Source organism: Gekko japonicus, unplaced genomic scaffold (genome assembly GCF_001447785.1).
Source record: "Gekko japonicus isolate JY-2015 unplaced genomic scaffold, Gekko_japonicus_V1.1 scaffold413, whole genome shotgun sequence".
Classification (NCBI taxonomy): domain Eukaryota; kingdom Metazoa; phylum Chordata; class Lepidosauria; order Squamata; family Gekkonidae; genus Gekko; species Gekko japonicus.
This window is the reverse complement of record NW_015161416.1, coordinates 1-23,688: the sequence shown is the minus strand read 5'-3', so window position 1 is coordinate 23,688 and position 23,688 is coordinate 1. Positions and strand designations below refer to the sequence as shown.

At 44.1% G+C, this 23,688-nt stretch overlaps 1 protein-coding gene and 1 long non-coding RNA gene across 2 annotated transcripts in view; both read right to left on the bottom strand.

Moving 5' to 3' along the window:
* LOC107124233 (inhibitor of nuclear factor kappa-B kinase subunit epsilon-like) overlaps nt 1–11,125 on the bottom strand; it is a 16,954-nt gene extending 5,829 nt beyond the window's left edge. The window contains exons 1-5 of the mRNA XM_015427642.1: nt 11,095–11,125; nt 9,533–9,572; nt 8,195–8,296; nt 3,657–3,753; nt 2,375–2,475 (exon numbers count right to left, since the gene is read on the bottom strand). Of these exons, the coding sequence (XP_015283128.1) occupies nt 2,375–2,475; nt 3,657–3,753; nt 8,195–8,296; nt 9,533–9,572; nt 11,095–11,125 (371 nt within the window). The remainder of the gene's footprint in view (nt 1–2,374; nt 2,476–3,656; nt 3,754–8,194; nt 8,297–9,532; nt 9,573–11,094) is intronic.
* A 1,462-nt stretch (nt 11,126–12,587) lies between these two features.
* On the bottom strand, nt 12,588–19,446 carry LOC107124352. Its single transcript, XR_001482983.1, has 3 exons — nt 19,381–19,446; nt 16,966–17,078; nt 12,588–12,662 (listed from the first exon to the last, which is right to left on the bottom strand). It is a non-coding gene; the product is annotated as an uncharacterized LOC107124352 (long non-coding RNA).
* Nucleotides 19,447–23,688: the final 4,242 nt, after the last annotated feature.

The window sequence follows — 23,688 nt, the reverse complement described above, 5'->3', positions numbered from 1 at the left end:
GAAGAGCGGAGGAGATGCAAAGCTGAAATTAGAGGGGCAGATAATGGGAGGTTGATGCTTGGCTGGGAAGGAGATAGGGTTGTCAACTCCAGGTTGGGAAATTTATGCAGATTTGAGGGGTGGAGCCTGGAGAGGGTGAGGTTTGAGGAGGGGTGGGACCTCAGACAGGTACAATGCCATAGACTCCACCCTCCAAACCAGCCATTTCCTCCTGGGTAACAATTGTTGCCAATCTCCAGGTGAGGGCTGGAGATCACTGAAAATTACAACTGCTCTTCAGGTAGCAGAGATCAGTTCCTCTGGAGAAAATGGTGGACTCTGTGTCATTATATCCTGCTGAGGTTGCCACAGCACATTGACACTGAGTGCCCAAGGCCTTGGCACTCTCCCAGAGCCTCTTTCTAGAGCTCGTATTTATTTCCACAACGGACCTTATTCCTAGTGTGTGTGTGTGTGTGTGTGTGTGCATGGATAGGACTTGCAAAAATGGGTTTAAATTAAGGGCAGGAAGGTACCAGCTTGGTCACCTCGAGACTGGATTACTGCAATGCACTCTACATGGGGGTGCCCTTGTCCCAAATCCAGAAGCTGCAGCCGGTGCAGAATGCAGCAGCAAGGCTGTTGTTGTGTCTTCCTATGTGGGAACACATCCAGCCCGTCCTAAAAACCCTGCACTGGCTGCCTATAACATCCCGGATACGGTTCAAGGTGCTGGTTATTATGGCCAGGGACCTGCTTACCTGAGGGACCGCGTCTCCCCGCATGTACCCCAGCGAGCACTGAGATTGGGCTCCCAAAATCACCTGGTTCTTCCAGGGCCTAAAGAGGCCAGGTTTGCTACAACGAGGGCCAGGGCCTTTTCGGTGGTGGCCCCTCACTGGTGGAAGCTTCCAGAGGACATCAGGGCCCTGCAGGACCTTTTACAGTTCCGCAGGGCCTGTAAAATGGAGCTCTTCTGCCAGGCTTTTAAGTAGGGTGCCGCCTCGACTTATGGCCCTGGCCCGATTACTAACTGTACCAACAGCACCAACAGCCCCACCAACTGAGGCTTTATAGCTGGACGGGAGCCTGATGACACCATTCAGCTGATAGTTGATGTTAGAAGATTGCCATCTTTTAATGTAACTTATGTTTAAATAGTATGATTTATATTGACTGATAGTTTAACTGGAATTTTAATGTATATTTATTATGTTCGCTGTCCTGAGCCTACTGAATGGCGGGGAGGGCGGGATATAAGAGTAAATAAAAAAGAAAGAAAGAAATATTAGGAAAAACTTTTTGACAGTAAGAGTTGTGCAACAGTGGAATCAGCTGCCTGGGGAGGTGGTGAGCTCCCCGTCACTAGCAGCGTCTGGACAAACACTTGTCAGGGATGCTCTAGACTGATCCTGCATTAAGCAGGGGGTTGGACTAGATGGTCTGTATGGCCCCTTCTGTGATTCTATGAAAAAAGTAATACCCAAACAAATTCTTTTACAACTGAGAGCTTTGACAAGTGGGTTGTAATTTTGCAAGTGGAAGATCATGGTGCCTCAGCTTTGGAGACGTGATATACCTGAACTCGCTGTTGAAATAATAATTGGGGGGGGGAAGACTCCAGATTTGGAGAGTATTAAACTTTATTGCTTCTTGTGTAAGGCAACAGAAGCCCATCTGAATGGAAGGCACTGAGAGATCAGAACATTTGGGCACAGGTGAGCTGGAAAACTCATGGCTGTGAAAACTGCTTTTGGGGGATCATTCCTGTAAGGGACAGAAGTGTCTGGGGAAATGGCTGAAAAGGCAGTTACCGAATAACAGGGGGAAAAAAGTTTTTTCTTGGAAAGTCATTAACATTCTCTTTGTAAGAATAATATAGTTGTCTTTTCCCAAGGAATCTCACTGTGGATGGCAACAGTGTTGTCTTTTCTACCATGGATTACAGAAACCCTAACCCACCCTGTATTTAGGCTTGCCAAGTCCCCCCCCGGGGGGCGGGGAACCCCCCGCCCCAGAGGCCCGTTCCCCGCCGGTGGCGGATCAGGCCCTGGGGGGAACCCCACCCCCAAAGTATGCGATGTGCACGTCACCGGGAAGTGACGCAACCAGGCCGGGCAGGCTGGGGGTGGGGCTACGGTCATCCAAGGGAAAACTCTATGGTTTTCCCTCGATGGTCATGGCCCCACCCCCAGCTTGCCCGGCGTGGTCACGTCACTTTCGGGTGATGTGGTTGCGGCGTGCGCGCACTCCAGGAGCAAGCCAGGAGTCCCCCGCTGCAGCAACAGGTAGGACTTGGCAACCCTGCCTGTATTATTAAACTGGTTCCAAGAGAAGAGCACCCTGGGACCATCCAGCTTTCATACCCCTTGGCCATTACATTGGGCATACGTACCCAAACATCATAGCCTGGTGTTTCTGCTTTAAGTAACCTTGTGAAGAAGGAACGGTTGTCATTTTATCCTGAAGGACTCTCTGTGGCAGCTCACCCAAAACCTTCAAGAAAATGAAAATGCACATGTCATTGCAGGCACCTCTAGGTCTTCAGTAACTATTATTTGATGTTACAGAAAATGAAATGCCTTTAAAAATGAGTACAATGTTTAAATGAAAGCCATGGTTACCTCTACAGGCCATTTCAAATTAAAAATGAAAATAACGGCACTGATGACATGTAATATTGCTTTCATAAACCAGCAGAGGGTGCATCTTACATAGGAAAAGTGCCAGATCTATTATTATTGTCTATTAGTCAGGGATTAGGCAACCATGTTATTCATCCAATAGCTACAATCATCACTGGACTGCCTCCGTATTTTATGCTTTCGTCATGTGGCACACATGAAGCCACCTCATATGAAATAAGACCATTGGTCCATCAAGTTCAGCAATGTCTACTTAGAATGGCAGCAGCTTTCCAGGGTCTCAAGTAGAGGTATTTCACAGCACCTACTACCTACCCAATTCTTTTAACTGGAGATGCCAGGGATTGAACCTGGGACCTTCTGCAACCCAAACCAATGCTCTAGCAATTGAGCCACAGCACCTCTGTTTGACATTCACCACATTACCGAAGGGAACCCTTGCAGGATTATAGCAACACTAATGGCTTGCTAGTGAACAGTCTAGATCCATCATGCCAGCCAGAAAAGTACTAGTGTTGGTTATGATATTCCTCAAATGTTCATAGGGAAAACCCTACAAATTGCTATAGTAAGAGGTGATATCTAGAGATCATGCCCTTAGTTAAAGATTATTCTTGACAAGACACACAGCAGAGTTCTAATGCTTCTTTTCATTTTGACAATCAATCAGCTTGCAACCCATTCTTAGTTCTTGGGTCTTCAAGGGTATGAATGAATCAAAGATTTTGGAGCATGAAGAATAATGTTCAATCTCAAGTCCTGCTCCACTGTTCATCCTGTGCAAAGTTATTTATTCTTTTCTTTATTTCTGCCTGCCATTCAAAATCCAGCACAGATTGAACCCCATCAGGCTCAACGTTTAGAAACAAATGTAGTTGTATGACATAGTTGTACATGGAACCACATGTGGATTCATGTAACTGAAGATAACTGAATTTCAGATAATATGTTCTACCCTGTGTGCTGGTATTTTTATCAGAATTATTATGAGTTGCTTTAATGCAGAGTCCTAAGCAGAAAGAAAACCTGTACATTATAGAGGTCATCCTGGCATCCTGATATCTCCACACTGCAGGCAGTTAAAGATCTGTTTAGTTTCTTCAAATGCTTCCTCATTTCAAACACCTTCCTGCAGGTAAAACAAAATCCTAGTCAAATAGCTATTAGCAATAGAGAGCTGCCCCCCCCCCCTTAACAACATCATATCTAAGTTGCTCTGAAATGGAAATACTTAAACCAGAAGGATTATTCTTCAGGTATACAGAGTTCACCAGGGACTGAATGGCCAAGCTCTACAACACTGATGTTACTCCACAAAAATGATATTTCCCCCATCTGTGGAGTACATTTAGATTTTAAAAAATTGGTTGGATCCAAAAGTGTCCATCTGCTACAGGAACAAAAGAAGGGATTTGCAATTTGCACTGATATTCTGCTGCAGCTCATATTCTTCCCAAGGATCCCCTAGCCTTTTTGGGTGGTTCAGGGGGTTGCAGAAGACAAGAGGAGGAAGGAAGGGTCCATTCTGCCAGCTGAGTTCTGCTCACGGTTCTTTGGAACCAACCGTATATTAATATTTTATTGTATGTACATCCTGACTTTCGTTCATTATGAAACACAAAGCATTATACATCAGGTTCCCAGGTGGTCTCCTATCCAGGCACCGATCAAACTCAGGCCGGTTTAGCTCTGGTGAGATTGCTGCATCACAGGTTTTGAAGACAATGCTCTGGGGCTACACATTTTGCATATCAATGCAGCTTTGAGGCATTTTTATAGCAAGAAAAGGAAAGATAGTTACAAGTTTCAGATCACACTATTGTCTTCTATACCTGCTAGAATTTACAGAGGGATTAATAAGAAATTAAGAAGTTACGGGACTCAAATCTTACTATAGTAAGAAACTTGTTAACTTTAACAACAACAACAATAGCAAACAAGGAGTGAAGCATACATCAGACATCAAGGAATAACTAACAAAAGCATGGTATATCATGTACATAAATAATTATTAATGTCTTTGGGAGACCACCTCGCTATCCCAAACCTTTCAGGTATCTTGGGTATGCGAACTATTAAACAGTGACAACTAATACAAAAACAATAAAAGTGCCTAGCCAAGTATTTATCTCTGAAATAAGATGCAGCATTTATAAAATCACCAGTTCAATAAACTGTTAGCTTTGAAAACAAAGGGGCACAATTTAGTCAAAGATAAGCATTTTAAATCCCAATGGTTTAAGTGCCAGACTTCTTCCCACTGCAATCATGTTCCAATCATCTACCTAAAATATGCATCTGGAATTCCACTTTTCATGTACTACTTGTTAGAATATTATGGTGCCATCTAGAAGTCCTATCCTACATGACTGCTCTTCATGATATAGAGAAGTTTTAAAGGTAGTCTTGGTTTGATTTGATGTCATTCAGCAACACTACTAAAAGAACAGTATTAAGCAGAGTTAGACCCCTCTAAACCCATTGAAGTCAATGGGCTTAGAAGGGTGCAATTCTTCTTAGGTTTGCAGTCTAAGTCTAAGTCTGATGAAGGGGGCTTCAACTCTCAAAAGCTCACCCACCCCCCAAATTTTGTTGTTCTCTAAGGCACTACTGGACTCAGATCTCGCTAGTCTAATTCTTGCCTCTGCTTTCATGTTATGGTACTACCACATTTTGATTGAACCTATTCATACCTGACAGCTTCTGTCTAGACAACTAAATTCTCAAAGTGACTAGTATATCAAAAACCCTCAGCCCCACCTAAACACATTGGAAAAGGTACTGTGCTTTAAAAGCATATTGCAATTTTAAAAACCCAGTTGTGGCTGCAACGGCTTCCCTAAGTGACTGCACTTTTCTCCGGTGTAATAAGTCAATGCATTGGCTCTCCATCACCACCAGACAATTTGCTCTTTGCATTATTCCCCAAACACCATTTAACATAAAATCATTCTTTCTAAGTGCTGCTCTTTGTCTTAATAATGGCTTCCTTCCAATATGAGAAACTCGCTTGATGCTGCAAACAAAGACTGCCATCAATATTCCAGCTCCAAGGCTTGGGAAGATTTGCTGTGTGTAGGCTGGTGAAATGGGTACCAAACTGCAGCCCAATGACATGCCTGTATTAATGTCAGCTGTCCTGCTGTGGACCAAATCATGCAGATGGGGGAAAATCCCTCATGCCTAGTTAATGTGAGGATTTCAGAAATGCTCTAGACATTAGTAGGAAAAATTTATGTTCCTGCATTTGATGAGTAAACACTAAGCCTAATACAAGCTTGGAAACAAGCATGGGCTTTTGTATGCAACATCTTACTTCATCAGATGCATAAAAAACACAAACTATTCATATGTTGCAAGGTAAAGAAGAAGCAGGGAATAAAATATTTAATCCAAACAATTACCCATTGGAGGTATTCCTATGTAGACTTTACGTTCTTTGCTTCCTTCATGCTTTACCTATAAAATGGCTTTTTGAGTCATGAAGTGCTATTCATCTCTATAAAATGCTGTTTTGTGAGGGTGTTACAGAAGCCACAAACACTGCTGAAGCTTCTGTAACACTCTCACGTCCCTCATAGGACAATCACCACAGACTTTCCCCTTCATAATAGCACTCTATCTGTTGTTGGGCAGTCAGTCCGACTACAAACCGGAAGATCTAGATCAGGCGTTATAAGCTGTGGCTGGTTGGCTTAGGCTGAGCTGGCTGAAACTGAATCCGACGAAGACGGAGGTCCTGTTCCTGAGTCGGGGCGATCCGAGGGTAGGGATCCTGCTCCCAACCTTCAATGGGGTACCTTTGGTGCCAGCGCCGGAGGTTAGGAGTCTGGGAGTGCTCCTAGATGCCTCCTTAACAATGGAGGCCCAGGTAGCAGCCACTGCCAAGGCAGCCTTTTACCATCTTCGGCTGATTAGGCAGTTGGTTCCCTTCCTCGAATGCAGCAACTTGCCAATAGCAATCCATGCAATGGTCACCTCGAGACTGGACTACTGTAATGCTCTCTACATGGGGCTGCCCTTGTCTCAAATCCGGAAGCTGCAGCTGGTGCAAAATGCCGTGGCCAGGCTGTTGATGGAACTCCCAATCTGGGAGCACATCCAGCCTGTGCTCAAGGCATTGCACTGGCTGCTGATAGCATACAGAATTCGTTTCAAGTTGCTGGTTCTTACCTTTAAAGCCCTTTATGGTCATGGACCTACATACCTGAGGGACCACCTTTTCCCCATATGTTCCCCAGAGAGCACTGCGGTCAGGGGGCCAGAACTGACTGGCCAGGGGTAATTTAGTAGAAAAAGAGGTGCAGGAGCTCATTAGCATAACTTATTTGCATATACTACACCCCCTGACATCACCAGAAGTGTGTCAGAAGGCAACACCCACTGCTCAGGCTCCACTGGACTGTTTTGGATTGCTAGCTATTGGGGGGAGGGGGAACATGCAGATCTGCCCTCATAGAGGAGGGAGAGCTTATACTTGAATAAAACCTGGTCTTAAAGGTGCCACTGGACTGTTTTGGACCAGGGGGGCGGGTGGGGCTCTGCAGCTTACCTGGTTGCTTCTTGCTCTGACTGAGGGCTGCTGGGAGCAGGGGGTGGGGCTTGTTGCATGTGCCCGCCCCATGGGCTCTTTACTGCCGGAGCTCCGGTCCTGTGCACTCCTGCAACTGGCCCTCCCGAGTCTTAAGGAGGCTAGGCTGATGACAACCAGGGCACGGGTTCCTCCATCCTGGTGGAATGAGCTCCCAGAGGTGATCAGGGCCCTGAGGAACCTATTACAGTTCTGCAGGGTCTGTAAAACGGAGCTCTTCCATCAGGCTTTTGGAGCCGCCACCACCTCTAACAACTAGGATGAGAAGCCCTGGAACTTATATTAACAACTATGACAGCCACCGCAAGGACACCTGAAAGGCACCTATAGAAGATCTGTGCCGGCCACGGGAAGAGAGAGTTGATGGTAGCGATCACTAACTTTATAACAGCAAAACTAGCACTTATCATGGAATTGTAATCTTTTAAATACTGTTTTAAATATTTTACTATACTATTTAAATGTTCCTGTTGATTTTATGTAAGCCGCTCTGAGCCGGCCTTCACTGGGAGGGCAGGGTATAAAGTTGAATAAATAATAAATAAATAAATATATCCAGACAAACTGGGTAAAATAACCAGGTAACATTATGAATAAGGAAGTAAGGGTAGCATCTTATGCAGGATCAAGAGGGCTCTAGCTATTGTCCCTACCCAAGCATCTGAGGAGCTAATCCTCTTTTCCTCATCCTGCTGAGGGGAAAGCCAAAGGGGACAGCTCACAGCTCACCTATACCTTCAAATGAAGCCTTGTTTGTGTCTTCTGGGAACTGTGTCAGTCATGCATGTACATCACAAGGTACATGACCCCACACTTGTTCAATCTGATGACTCTACCTATAGGATCACTGAGTGTAATAGTAATATGCACAGGAGATTATCACAAATCTTGAAGCCATATGTCATGTCAAATGGTCTGAAATAAAATGGCAGTGCTTTAGAAAAAGCCAGGGAAGGTGTTCAAGGGACACACTGATTACCTCATTCTGGTTCCATGTGCCAAAAGAGCAGCCTGGTATTGCTGTGCACAGTCATCTTGGAAAATAGAAAGAACCTTTTTGGCTAAATGTCCCAAGTTCACCCTAAGAATGAATTCACCAAAAGAAAACGTACATTATTTTAACTCTTTTTATTTATTTTAAAACTTTTCTAAGGCAGATGAAAAGAAGCTCAGATTTTATTAAAGTAACAACTTCTTTTGATCAGTGTGTTTTTCTGCATGTCAGTAATGAGTTGTATCCTATGGATGTTCTGCTGGTGGAAGTGGCTCTTTCTCCGTCTTCCCCCAGCAGCCTCCTGAGGCCACCCAAAGGCATTGCTGGGCATCACGGAGCCTCATGGACAAAAATGGTCACAATAGGATTGAGGTGAGGAAGGGAATCAGGCAAGAATGCTCCCTCCTCTTTCTCTCATCACAGGAAGGTTCATAGCATACAACCCAATGCTTATCAGTCTTAATGAGACTTAACCCTGTCATGTTAAATTCAAATAGGATCTTTGCCAAATACCTAACTCAGAAAGTTTGGGCAACCTTACTGAAGGATAGCAAAGGCACACACAGAAGCTTAAAAATCAGTGCAGAAATCAGTTATTTAGTATCGGGAGAAATTTCCGTTTAACTGAAGTTATTCCATAAATATATTTTGATATCAGAGCTTGCAGGAAAAAGAGCTGATTTCCAATCTGCCATCTTCTACATGAGGCTCAATTTATACATTACCTAGTGTACATGAGAGCTACCAAACAGTCACCACTATGTGGATGGGCTCCAAATCACAGCAGCGACATAGGCTGATAGCAGCAGCCCCCAATGAAGATCTGGCGCTAGGGTGGAGAGCACAGAAGCAATCTGGGCTACCCAAGAGCTGGTTCATACCTGCATGGATGTCACATGATTTCTGTACAGATAAAGCCTGACAGCTGACTGTGAAGTGACTCTGTTGAATATCATTGTATTCGGCATGACATACAGGGGTATGAAAGTTCTTCCCATGATATTGTGTCTGAACAGGTCTTCACACACTTAAATAACAAGTATATGTTGGCTTGTCAATGGGCATTTACATCCGGTTGGGGCCATGCTGGCGTTCTTGAAGGGAGGGGGACAGCACAGATTCTCTGGTCAATGCCAGAGGCCTGGGTACCCTTCATCTCATCTCTTCAGGCACAGGGCAACTGTGAAGTAATGGTAACGGAATGGCCTCTGTCACTCAATCTTAGCATTAATACTGCAGGAATGTGTAATGGCACGTTGAAGACTCTGATGGAATATATGCTGGAAAGGCTCAATGCCAGCTGGCCCAGTTGTACATACTTACTTATCCAGCTTGTGGATCTGCTGTTCATTGTACAACAGTCCTAGAAAGAAAAGCAATTAGAAGGAGATTTATCAGAAGACATAATTCATAGATGACTACTACACAGAGGAACTGAATGAGGAGCAGGGAAATAATAGGATCTGGGAACTCAGTTCTATGTGGTTCACTTTTTTATTTTTAAAAATACCCTAATCTCCGCCCTCACACACATTCATCATTCAGTATTTCATATTAGTTCTTAATTCTCTTTGGGGTTTGTTTTTTGTACAGTCACAGACAAAAGCTGCCAGCTTCCCCCCAATTCTATCCTACTGCATAGCGGAGTCCCCCGTTTCCCATAAGACATGCTGCAGAGAACTGAAAGAATGACTAGGCTACGATGTCCTGCCACTCCTTCCTCAACTTTTGCCCTCCTGAGAGGCAATGCGTATGAGAGTGAGAATATGGGAAATCCCTATAGTGAGTTCCTTGGAAGAATATCATGATATGAAGAAGTAAAAATACAGAGTAGTGCTGGTTGCATTTTAGGGTTTTATGTTTTCAGCAGGTACCTCCTGAGCAAGTTCCGAACCTCTGAAAACCAGAAATATAACAAAAGGAAGTAGGATTTATACACTGCTGAACAAGAGCAGCAATCCATATATAAACCACTGGCTGAGAACTCAAGTAGTAAGGTTTGTTAGTGTAGTATGTGAAACACAGTATACAATAAACACCAATGAACTCCCTGTACAGGTAATATTCTTTGTATCAGTTCCCAGGTATTTTGCTAAAATTGGACCTCTAAAATGATCTAATTTTGACTTGGCTCCAGCCTTTATCTGCAGGCTCTCTTGCCACCTCGGGGGCTTCCAGAACTGAAAAACAACTTGCCCCAACTTGCCATGAAATCCAGGGCTCTTTTTGTAGAAAAAGCCCAGCAGGAACTCATTAGCATAATAGGCCACACCCAACAGCAGAAACTAATTAACATATTAGGCCACACCCAACAACACAGTTCATTAGCATATTAGGCCACACCCCATGTCTTCCCTTGACTTGCCCAGGTGCCCCATAGCTGTGGGATGCCTGGCAATCCGGCCCTTAAATGCCTCCCCAATCCTTCCAGGCCCCAACCCCCAGGCCCACCCGCTTCGAAGTCGCTGGGGGGTCACTCTCCAGGCCTTCCCTCTGTAGCCACACACACAGAGGTTTTAGCTGTAGTGGGCGTGGCCAACTCTGAAGCCAGCTGGAACTCCGTTCCTGTGCGTTCCTGCCCAAAAATAGCCCTGATGAAGCCTATTGGCTATGTAATATGCCTCTGTTCCGCCACAGTTCACACTAGTTGGCAAGTATGCATGTTCATGTATGCAAGAAGCTATAAGCCCCATGTAGGGTTGCTAACCTCCAAGTGGGGCCTGAAGCTCTCCTGGAATTACAACTGATCTCTAAACAGGCTGGTTTCCCTGAAGAAAATGGCTACTTTGGGGGGTGGGGTCTACCCCATCCCCAATCCTATCTTCCCCAAATTCCACCCCCAAAATCTCCAAAAAATTTCCCATCCTGGAGCTGGCAACCCTAACCCCATGCATTAGCAGTGCTGTGATCAGTCATAGCTTTCAGTAATTTTGTCTAAACAGGTGCTGCTAAACTGATGGCTAGAACCCCAAGTCAAGTCTAGCAATGTTCCATGCCATTTTGTTTAAGATACGGCTGTTAAGAAAAGTAGTTTTATTTATTTTATTAAATTTTTATCCCACCCTCCCTGCTGTGGCAGGCTCAGGGCGGCATACAATATATACCAATAAAGCCCACCTGGGGAGGGCGGGATATAAAAACCATAACTACTCCAAATATAATTACAATAAAAGATGGCAGCATTCTCTCGACAACTGGATGGTCGCCTACACCCAGCCCAGGCTGTTGGTCGTCAGGCTGGCAATGATATTGATATTAATGTTAGGGCCACGGCCATGATGTTAAAGGCGGCCCCCTAATTGAAAGCCTGGTGGAAGAGCTCCGTTTTACAGGCCCTGAGGAACGGCAAAAGGTCCCGCAGGGCCCTGATGTCCTTCGGGAGCTCATTCCACCAGTACGGGGCCACCACATAAAAGGCCCTGCCCCTCGTTGTGGCCAGCCTGGCTTCTTTCGGGCCTGGGAGAACCAGGCAATTTTGGGATCCTGATCTCAGTGATCTCTGGGGGACATATGGGGAAAGGTGGTCCCTTAAGTAGATAGGTCCCTGACCATATAGGGTTTTAAAGGTCAAAACCAGCACCTTGAACCGAATCCAGTATGCTATAGGCAGCCAGTGCAGTGCTTTTAGGGCAGGCTGGATGTGTGCCCGCACAGGAAGACACAACAACAGCCTCGCTGCTGCATTCTGCACCAGCTGCAGCTTCCAGATCTGGGACAAGGGCAGCACCATGTAGAGAGCATTACAGTAGTCCATTCTCGAGGTGACCATTGCGTGGATCACTGTTGCCAGGTCATTGTGTTCAAGGAAGAAAACCAACTGCCTAATCAGCTGTAGATGATAAAAGGCAGACTTCACAGTGGCTGCTACCAGGGCCTCCTTCGTTAAGGAGGCATCTAGGAGCACTCCCAAACTCCTAACCTCCAGTGCTGGCACCAATGGCGCCCCATTCATCGTATTCAATTTCAGTCGACTCAGTCTAAGCCAACCAGCCACAGCTTTCAATGCCAGGTCCAGCTGTCCAACAACAGATAGAGCTGGGTAACATCAGCATATTGGTGACAACCCATTCCATGCCTCCGGGCAACCTGGGCAAGGGGGCACATATAAATGTTGAATAACATTGGGGAGAGCACCGCTCCTTCGGGCACTCCGCAAATAAGCAGGTGCCTTCCGGATAGCTGTTCCCCAACAGCCACCCTTTGTCCCCGACCCCGAAGGAACGAGGAAAGCCACTGCAAGGCTAACTCCTGAATCCCGGTTTGTATCACAGTAGCATTTCAAGAGACCTGTTTGGTCAGACCCTTTTGAGATGGGCTTTTCTGGTAGCAGTTAACCTTCTGATTTACCACCCCAATAGAGAACATCAACAACTCACGCGGACACTTCCGGACCTTCTTAAACTGGCTGTAGATGAGCTGCATCTTGTCAAGGCATGCCTCCATCTTCTGGATGCTAAAGAACCAGGTTATGGATCCAATTGTGAGAAAGTGAGAAATGAAATAATCAGCAAAGCTACTTCATAAGCCAGAGGCTGGTCCTACAGCAAATTAGAGCTCCCAGTGAAATCAAAAGCAGGGGATCCAGCAGGGGAACAGGCAGGAGACAAGACAGGTCCCAAAGTAAGCATCATAACTAGATCTGATCTAGGAACAGCCTGTATATGGTGAGATGTATGGCCAGCAGTGTTCCCTCTAAGCTGAGTTAATGTGAGCTAGCTCACAGTTTTTTAGCCTCTGGCTTACACATTTTTATCTTTGCTCAGGAAGGATGGCTCCAGAGCAACCTAATTTATGCAGTAGCCAAATCGCTTGCTCACAACTTTAACGCCAGTAGCTCACAAAGTAGAATTTTTGCTCACATGACTCCACAGCTTAGAGGGAGCATTGTGGCCAGCACAATAAGAGGCAGGTTCTCTGCCCCTTCACCACCATTCTGGAATCTGGTACACAAGCATAGAATGTGTCTATTGCCTCTCAAGAGTGACAATCTCATTTCCACATGAAAATTTACTGTAGATGGTGAGCAGGATTTATTGGCCATAATAATATTATTTTGGGTTTCCTCCTGCATAATAAATCCTTGAACTGTAGCTGAACCATCACCTGAATGATCATCTCAAAAATAGGGTTACAAAATGCGTACCCTCTAGCCTTTTAAGAGCTAAACTACTCATTCGGAACAAATGTGCACATCAGGACGAAGGGTTCTTGAATATTCTTCTTCCCAATGTATGGAATTATTTTAACTGAAGATCATCCAAATGTGACATTCTGTAGACCTCCAGTATGAAGTGGTACAGACCAAAAAGGGTACATTGGCTCTGGAATAAATCTTATTCAAAACATTCAGTTGTTACTACCCTTTCTACAAAACCACACTATCTGTTAATTCACTATTTACTTGTCTCTCATCTCCTCCTTCCTCATTACCACAGTATCTGCTCTGTTACAGTCTCCCCCCCATGGGATGGTTTATGAGGAGTGGCTTGTAGGAAGTGAGAGGTGGCATTGTGTAGGCATGCTGGGAGGTTAGTACAGGCACAAGGCATAGGAAGTGAGAAAAGACAGGGTTTGAAGGAGCAAGAGAACTTGATACAGCTGGGGTGGTGGAGCTAGAAAAGCAAACATTACATGCTATGAGAACAGACAGAGAGAACAGAAGGTCTAAGGTCATGGAGAATTGAAAAATAAGTGGTGTTTTGATGGATCCTAGAAAGGACAGGAAGCCAGCTGTGTACCTCCAACCTGTGAGGTTGCTGAAGCTGAGACAGTGACTAGGCTGCTTTGCTGTAGGAAAGGAGAATATATAACCATCAACTTCTTAGAAGAAAAACAGAATAAAAATGACAACGGATAGACAGATTTGAGAAGCGTGATGTTAAAAGCAATTATTTTGTTGGAAGAGAGCCAGAGACAAAGCTGATGGGATGTAAGAACAACAAGGAAAAAACAGAGAAGCAGAAGCTGCAGTAGTAAAGGTGACCAGAACATGAACCAGAGTTTTGCCAAAGGGACAGAGAAAGGGGGCCATATTTTTGAACTGCTGTGGAGGGAGAAGTGACATTGTGAAGTGCTTGTGGACGGAATACAGGGACCAAAGGAGACAGAAGATTCAAAGGAAAAGTGAAAGTTTTGTCACTGCTCTCTAGATTGGACAGCTCTAATGCATGTCTGAGGGGAATTTCTAGGACTCCTGGTTCAGCATTTTGACTCAAAGTTGGAAGTATCAGAAACAGTGTTTCAGGGGGAAAAAAGCCATTATGAACTGGGGTTTGTGCACTGAAGTGCTCTCTCTCCCCACCAATGAACAACAACACCCAAAACTACTCCCATTTGCAGGGCGGACAAGCAGAATATCAACATATGCTGTACAAAGTGGCCAATGATTGTGACAATCAGCAAGCTGAGTCTACTTGCACATACACCAGGAAGTAATGCTCCTGTGACATCTGTTGCTATGGAGACCTCATGGCTCTTAAGTAGCTGGGTAGCAAAGGGTTTCAGGTAACAGCATCTCTTTCCTGGCCTGATTAAAGACTTAAGCCCATCAAGCAAAGGGTTTGGACTCCATCTTGCCTGAACTAGTTTTTACCCAGGAATCCCTACTTTTTATATCCTTTATCCAGCTTTGCTTCCTGGCCACACCCATATGAGGTATTTGTGAAGTGCCTGGAACACTTGAGAGTGTCAGTAATAGAGACATCCTGCTGTAATTTTTTAAAACAGCTCCATCAACACAGCAATGCAGTAATTATCACTCTTTAATCCCACCCGTCCCCAAGGACTTCAGGGTAGCTTACATGGTTTTCCATTCCACACTTTATCCTCACAATAACCCTGTAAGTGAGGTTAGTCTGAGAGGGTGTGATGACCTCAGCAATCAAACCTTGGTGGGATGAGCATGGATCACATAGTCATTTCTTTCTGAAAAGGGTACAGCTGGCATACCAAGCCCATTTACAAAATATACTTCAATCCACGGATACTACCTGTAGATCAAAAGATAAGCCTGAATCTGGAAGCACCCCAAGCTGTGAACCTGCTCTTAGGAGGGAATGTCACTCTGTCCACAACATGTGGTAATTTACCATCCTAGTCCAAAGAACTAACAGCAACATCTAGTTTGGATTGAGCTTCAGTTTATTCACTTTCATCCAGGCCACACTCTTGTTCAGGACACCCACCTCTTCTCAGTAGGAAGGGTGAAACAGAGGTCAACATCACAAGCATACAGATGGCACCATACCCCAAATCCCATCGATTTTAGCTAGCAGTTTCATGTATATGCTATAATGTGTTGGAGTGCAGTCTTGTATACAACCCAGTCCCATAGCACAACTGCCAGAGCAGCTCAAGTCCTCAAGCATCACCTCCTGGAACCTGTTCTCCAGGACAGAACTGGCATAAAATCATGAATTATGGCTAGCAAATGGTTAATCAGAGGGGTTCTTCAGGAATAGTCCCACAAATGCCTTCTTCAAGAAGGTCAGGATCACCATCACTCTTCCCTCAAGGAGATATTAAAGCTTTCTGAATGCAACTGATCACTCGTCGTCAGTTCAATATAGTCAGTTAGGAAGGTCAACAAGTTGCGAGACAAATCTCTCCAAGTGTCCTGTCAACATCCCATCTTATCTGAACTGCCCCTTACAAATTTTACTGCCTTGTTTTATGATGCTGTCTATGATGAACACTCTATAAATATAAGCTGCATTGTAAACACAGCTTTGATTAAACTCCAGCCACTGGGTATACATATTGCATTCTTCAAAGTGCAGTTATTCTGGATTTTCTGTCTGGAAATCTCAGACAGTCCCAGTCTTTGTTGATACCTTAGAGATCCATAATTCAGAGAAATGGCATCCTTCATACAATAAAAGTCTTGAGACTAGGAGAAAAGCATCCTTCAGTCTTAATATCTCCTACTCCATCATCAGATATTAGCAAATTTCCTGCATAAATTAAGGCAGAGGGGTCCACAAGGAAGAAAGGAAAACAAGCTCCTTAAGAATGCAAAAAAAAGCACAGCATCAACACCTGTGAGCAACTTCACCTGAGCTCATTGGCCTGATAGGGAAGTTATTATGTAGCCAAGAACGTACAAGGGAGCCATGTGGTCAGCACTGCTTTAACTACTTCATGCTCATGGATCAGGTACACCTATGCAAGTGCCAGGATAGGTATTTATTTAGCACGAAAACAAGAGATACTCAAGAATACGGAAAGTTCAGAATTTTTAAATTAACACAATGGGGTAGGTGGATCTATGCTTGTCATCTCAGCCTGCTATTTTGTGTGTTACAGTTAGAGTTGTTTTGTTGTTGACGTGACCTTCAACTGACATAACCTGCCTGCAGCTGACTGCACGTCAATGAAGATTTGCTGCTCGACAGGAGTCCAAAATCTAGGAATGTAGAATCACTTGGTCTGCTAGAATTTGTTTATCCCTCAGGCCTCATAATAGAGAGGTGTGTATGTGTGTACGCATATAGTTCTCTCTGTGAGACAGAGATCTAAATCAAGAAAATTATCCACAGGAAAGGGTTAACCTTCCCCTAACCCAGATACATGGCCCCAGTTTGGATTCAGCTCCGTGCCCACTTTTAACATTTAAAAAAACCTGATGGAGATCCAGTCACAGATCTTCCATCGTATCTAGCTTGGCCTTCAGAAAACTCACCCAATTTTTCAGGATCTGTATATTCATAGAACATATTTTACTAAACCTTAAACTATGACAATTCTCTTTTACTTACCTCCTGTCATCTTTGATGTGACTCCTTCTCCTTTCCACCTCAGATATAAGACACCATACAATTGCTTGGTGTTCAGAAATGCTGTGGGAACATCTGGAAAGCTCTTCAGCAACCTAAGCCATGAAAGACAAAGTCTAGATTGGGATCCAACTATAGGCCATTATTTATTTTCCAGGGCTTTTCCATACTTTTTTGATGCCATTTAAAACTTTTTGATGCCATTTAAAATATGGAGTTTTATATTGTTTGGGTGAATTTTTAAAAACCTAATTCAGCTGCACTAAACACAGCATTTAAGATGGTTACAGTTGCAAAAGACGTGAAAATCACCTAGTTAAAATTTTATTTATTTATTTAGGCTTTTAGACTGCCCTCCCCTGAAAAATAGGGCTCAGGGCAGTGTACAGCACAATAAAATTCCAATAAAATTATAAATTACAGTTAAAATCCCAGAATTAAAATATAAAATATACCTAAGACATTTATTGCAGTCCAACCCATCTGATGGCAATAAGCTTGCAGAAGATGCCATGGTAATTGTTTACAAGATGGTAAAAAAGTTTAAAAAACCCAAACCATACCAAAGACAGATGTAATGACAAATTCTTAAAACCCACCATTTCTTTACACCTGGGTACCAGAGGCCTAGTTCAGTCATCACAAACAATGGTCTGGACATAGGAACTCACAGCGAAAAGAGCAGTGACCTGCAGGGCTGGGGAAAATGCTTGACCGCGTAAGGAGAAATGGCATGGGAAGAGCCACAGAATGAGTCCTCCTACATGGCCTGAGGCTTGTCATGCAGTAGCTCCTACGAAGTAGCAGCTTAGAAAAACTCCATGTTAGCCCAGAAATTTCCAGTTCAAGTCACAACACAGCCATGTACTCATTAGGTGGATCCAGACAAGCCTCTATTCCCTCTGCTTCAGATGCTCCCCATCCAGTCACGTAACAGTTCTTGTGAGACTGAGCAAGGGTACACCAAACATTCTGAACACCTGAAATATGCTACATAAAAGTGAAGCCTTTTTATCGTCATGACTTATTACTTCAAACCATGGATTGCAGCCCATTGATACAACCTGTTCGAAGTTTTCTACCAGTAAGTGTACTTCTGCAAGCATGAGAAGGGGATTTCACCAGTTTCCCCTCTCCCTGCAGACCTGGACATTACACCCAGCAACATTCCTGGAAACTCCCTGAACCCCACAGATAGTGTTAGAGAGGGTGTGGAGACTGCAGTGGAAGTGGGGAAGTTTCATTAGGCAAGTGGAGTTTTGCTTTCAGATCGCTAGATACAGCCCACTACTACAGAGAGTGTACTTTAGCCTAAGCTAAGGTCATCTATATACAATAAACACATGGAGCTGCCTTATGCTGAATCAGACCCTTGGTCCATCCAAGTCAGCATTATCTACTCAGACTGGCAGTGGCTCTTCAGGGACTTAGGTGGAGGTCTTTCACATCACCTCCTACCTGATCCTTTTAACTGGAGATGCCAGGGATTGAACCTGGGACCTTCTGCATGCCAAACAGATGTTCTGCCAGTCAGCCACAGACTCTCCCCTAAAAATATAGCTGGAATGTGTGAAACAGTCCTCAACCGCTTCTGCATGTTTGACTAGAGGCTCTAATCAACATATCATATTCACAAACATATGTTATTTATACATAATATAGAATCCTATGCAAAGGAAGACTTTCTGCATAGTGTTCCTCGGGAGCAACAGGAATGTGTGTGGGTAATAAATTCTTCAGTAACTCAGCTATTTCGTCAGGTGTTTTGCTCTTGCATCAATGCTGAGCATATTGATTTATTTAGGCTTTTAGACCGCCCTCCTAAACTAAAAACTAAAAAGGACTGTCTGTGTTATTCTCTCTACAGATGAATTAAGTAATTGACATACAAATTGCCCCCACCCTCTGCATTGTTCAAACGACTCTGATTCAGGTAAGAACTTCTGAAATAAGGAAGAGACCAACTGAAATGTTGAAAAACTGAATCTTCTCAAGATTTTTAAAATGGAAATTGCAGCACTAATTTGAATCATGGTCGCCATGTGGGGGGAAGGGGGTTTAACACTTCCCCAGTGTGGTTTCAAGCATCAAAACTTACACACACACACCCGTTTCTCTCCTTGCAAGTCTTTTTTCCCCCTGTTGCAAGCCAGAAAGCTGAGGATGAAAGGTGATTACAGTTGGCAAAACTGAATGTGGTAGGAAGGTTTAACACCCTCCCTCTCTCTTCACCATTGCCTTCATCTAGATTTGGTGGACTCCATGGCTACAATTTACCATCCAAAATTCTGAAAAGACCTGATCATAACTCTTCCAGAGTCCTATCTGGTTCGGCTCTGAAAAAAGAGCTCTCACCTATCCAGTTGCTATTAACATGTTATCATGGGAACAACTTACAGACTGAAGTCTTGGTTTCATTTCAGCCAGCCCTTTGACTTCAGGAGCCTCACAGTCTCCAGCAACAGTTTTATACCTGTAATAGCACAAAATGAACAGTGGTAATTCAGACGTGCTTACTCCACTCTGGATTTATCAAAGGAGAAATAAATGTTTTCTATTTTCACAGACATCTTATTACAGATACCCATTAAAATGATCTTTTAAAAGGTTTCAAAATAGCATTGTTGGAGGGTGAGAAGAGACAATGTGCCATTTGTATAGTGATGTCACTGGAATTAGCCAATACATGTAACAGTCCACACAGCACTCCAGACAATGGATACCATAGCAAGTATTTAAGTGTGTATTTGTGTGAAATTTTCCAACAGCAGCAACTTGTTTGCAACCAAAGTTCTAGCTGGGGGAAAGAAATCTGGATCCACATGCTATATGAAAGGAAAGCAAAACGAGGACTTTGGCATCTGAAATGGAACACAAGCATAGGGGAAACAAGGACACGAGTCAGGGCAAAGAGAGAATAAATGGACATCTGAATTTGGTAGCTGAACGTATCCAGGACAGCAATGAGAGAGTTTCTAGACACTCTAAATGACTGTGCTATGGAGCAGATGGTCACGGAACCTACCAGGGGAGAGGCGATCCTTGATTTGGTCCTAAGTAACACTCAAGACCTGGTGAGAGATGTAAAAGTGATTGCACCGCTTGGAAACAGTGATCATAATGTTGTTGAGTTCATCATTTGTACAAATAGAGAATTGGCCAAAAAGACTCACACAACCATTTTTAACTTTAAAAGGGGTAATTTCTCTGATATGAGGGGACACGTGGGGAGGAAACTGAAAGGAAAAGTAGAAAGGGTCAAAACAATTGGGGAAGCTTGGGATCTATTTAAAACTACGATCCTAGAAGCTCAAAAAATATATATTCCGCAGGTTAGGAAAGGCACAAACAGGTATAGGAAAAAGCCTGCATGGTTAACAAACAGAGTAATGGAGGCTGTAAAAAGTAAAAAGAATTCCTTTAAGCAGTGGAAAGCTAGTCACAGTGAGGCTGATAAAACGGAACACAGGCTATGGCAAATAAAATGCAAGTCTGAGGTCAGGCAGGCAAAAAGGGAATATGAGGAGCATATAGCAAAAAACGTAAAAACCAACAATAAAACTTTCTTCAAATACATTAGAAACAGGAAACCAGCCAGGGAGGCAGTGGGGCCCTTGGACGACCAAGGGGTAAAAGGAGTATTGAAGGATGATAGGGAAATGGCTGAGAAGCTAAATGCATTTTTTGCCTCCGTCTTCACTGTGGAAGATGAGAAGTGCTTGCCCACTCCAGAACCACTGATTTCAGGAGGGGTGTTGGAAGACCTGAGTCAGATTGAGGTGATGAGAGAGGAGGTCCTAAAACTGATAGACAACTTAAAAACTGAAAAATCACCAGGCCCAGATGGCATACATCCGAGAGTTCTGAAAGAACTCAAATGTGAACTTGTAGATCTCCTGACAAAGATATGTAATCTTTCCTTAAAATCTGCCTCCATTCCTGAGGATTGGAAGGTAGCTAATGTCACTCCCATCTTTAAAAAGGGTTCCAGAGGAGATCCGGGAAATTACAGGCCAGTCAGTCTGACGTCGATACCGGGTAAATTGGTGGAAACCATTATTAAGGAAAGAATTAGTAGGCACATAGATGAACAAAACCTATTGAGGCAGACTCAGCACGGTTTCTGTAAGGGAAGATCTTGTCTCACTAACCTGTTAGTGTTCTTTGAGGGGGTGAACAAACATGTGGACAAGGGGGATCCAATAGATATTATTTACCTTGACTTCCAGAAAGCTTTTGATAAAGTTCCTCATCAAAGGCTCCTAAGTAAGCTCAAAAATCATGGGATAGAAGGACAAGTCCTTTTATGGATCAAAAACTGGCTAGTTCATAGAAAACAGAGAGTGAGTGTAGGTGGGCAATTTTCTCAGTGGAGGGTGGTAAGCAGTGGGGTACCGCAGGGATCAGTACTTGGTCCACTGCTTTTTAACTTGTTCATTAATGATTTGGAGATGGGAGTAAGCAGTGAAGTGGCTAAATTTGCGGATGATACAAAGTTGTTCAGGGTGGTGAAAACCAGTGAGGATTGTGAGGCACTCCAAGGGGATCTGTCAAGGATGGGCGAGTGGGCGTCAACATGGCAAATGGGGTTCAATGTGGCCAAGTGCAAGGTGATGCACATTGGAGCCAAAAATCCTAAATATAAATACACATTGATGGGGTCTGAACTGGCAGAGACTGAGCAAGAGAGAGATCTTGGAGTTGTAGTGGATAACTCACTGAAAATGTCGAGACAGTGTGTGACTGCAATAAAGAAGGCCAATGCTATGCTGGGGATTATTAGGAAGGGTATTGAAAACAGATCAGCCAATATAATAATGCCCCTATATAAATCAATGGTGAGACCTCATTTGGAATACTGTGTGCAGTTCTGGGCACCACACCTTAAAAAGGATATTATAGCTTTGGAAAAAGTGCAGAAAAGGGCAACTCGAATGATAAAAGGGTTGGAACACTTTCCCTATGAGGAAAGGTTAAAGCGCTTAGGGCTCTTTAGCTTGGAGAAAAGACGACTGAGGGGTGACATGATCGAGGTTTATAAGATTATGCATGGGAAAGAGCAGGTAAAGAAAGAGGTACTTTTCTCCCTTTCTCACAATACAAGAACTCGTGGGCACTCCATGAAACTGCAGAGCGGTCGGGTTAGAACGGATAAAAGGAAGTACTTCTTCACCCAAAGAGTGATTAACACATGGAATTCACTGCCACAGGAAGTGGTGGGTGCTACAAGCATGGACGGCTTCAAAAGGGAATTAGATAAGCATATGGAGCAGAGGTCTATCAGTGGCTATTAGCCACAAGGTATAGCTAGGGGCTCTGGGGCAAGTGATGCTCTGTCTTCTTGGTGCTTGGGGGGGGGGTCAACAGTGGGAGGGCTTCTAATGTCCTGGCCCCACTGCTGGACCTCCTGATGGCACTGGTATTTCTGGCCACTGTGTGACACAGAGTGTTGGACTGGATGGGCCTTTGGCCTGATCCAACATTGGCGTCTCTTATGTTCTTATGTTCTTATTCACTATGAGAAACAGGATAAAGGCTAGATAAGGGCAGGAAAATGGAGTCTCCTTGACCTAGAGCATCTTGCTTTCCAGGTTGCAAAACATTTTTTAAAGTTACCTTGTGCTGTAAGACATCAGTCTTCTGCCATCTTTTGCTTGCACAAACTTTTGTTTAACCTGCTTTAGCAAGGACTTGCTACATGCGAAAAGCCATAACTCTGAACCAGTGTTCCCTCTAAGCTGAGTTAGTGTGAGCTAGCTCACAGTTTTTTAGCCTCCAGCTCACAGTTTTGTCTTACCTCAGGAAGGATGGCTTCAGAGCAAACTAGTTTATGCAGTAGCCAAATTGCTCGCTCACAACTTTAATGCCAGTAGCTCACAAAGTAGAATTTTTGCTCACAAGGCTCCAAAGCTTAGAGGGAACATTGCGTCTGAACATGGGGAAGCCAGATTCTACAACTATCTTCAAATACTTTTTATGAGCAAATTTTTATCCATAGATTTCTGTTCATTGATGCAAAGAAAGAAACACGTTTGCTTTAAAATGGTCAAGGAATCATTTCCAAGAATACAAAGCAGTACTACCTTACACTTTTCCCCACATGGAAATCAAAAAGGTCTGGTTTATGGCGACACGCTGAGCAGACTCATCTCCCGGACCTCCCAGGGATGAAATCTGTGCACCAGCAGAAAGGGGGGGCGTCTCACTACCCCCCCGGAGCCTGGTTGAAAGGCTCCTAGCCATGGGACTTTTGAGAGGTGGCCTCTTCGCCAACGTGATGCTGGGGAATCGAGGTGCTTCTCCATCCTGACGGTCCTCCTGCTGTGTGTCCATATGGAACTAGTGACGCTGACCGGGACAAGCGCTGGAGATCGAGTGGTTAAAACGGAGCTACAGCGAGGTCGCAAGACCGACTATGAGCTGTGAGTCGGATTAGAGTGTAACTGACATTATAAAAAGAAAGCTCCCACCCCAAGGACTAGGAAAGAAAGCGAGCGGGGGAGGGGCCCCTCCCACGCGTATGAATTTAAACATGAGACCCGAGGGGGGAGCGGAAGCAAAAATGCTGAAATCTGTTGAGAGAGATTTACCAGGGCGCGGATGATCAGAGACTTTAGCAAATCTCCGGAAAGTAAACAATCGATAAAGATTGCGGGGAAGAGGGCTGAGAAAGAAGAACTTTTAAAAGTGAAAGTAGATGGGAGC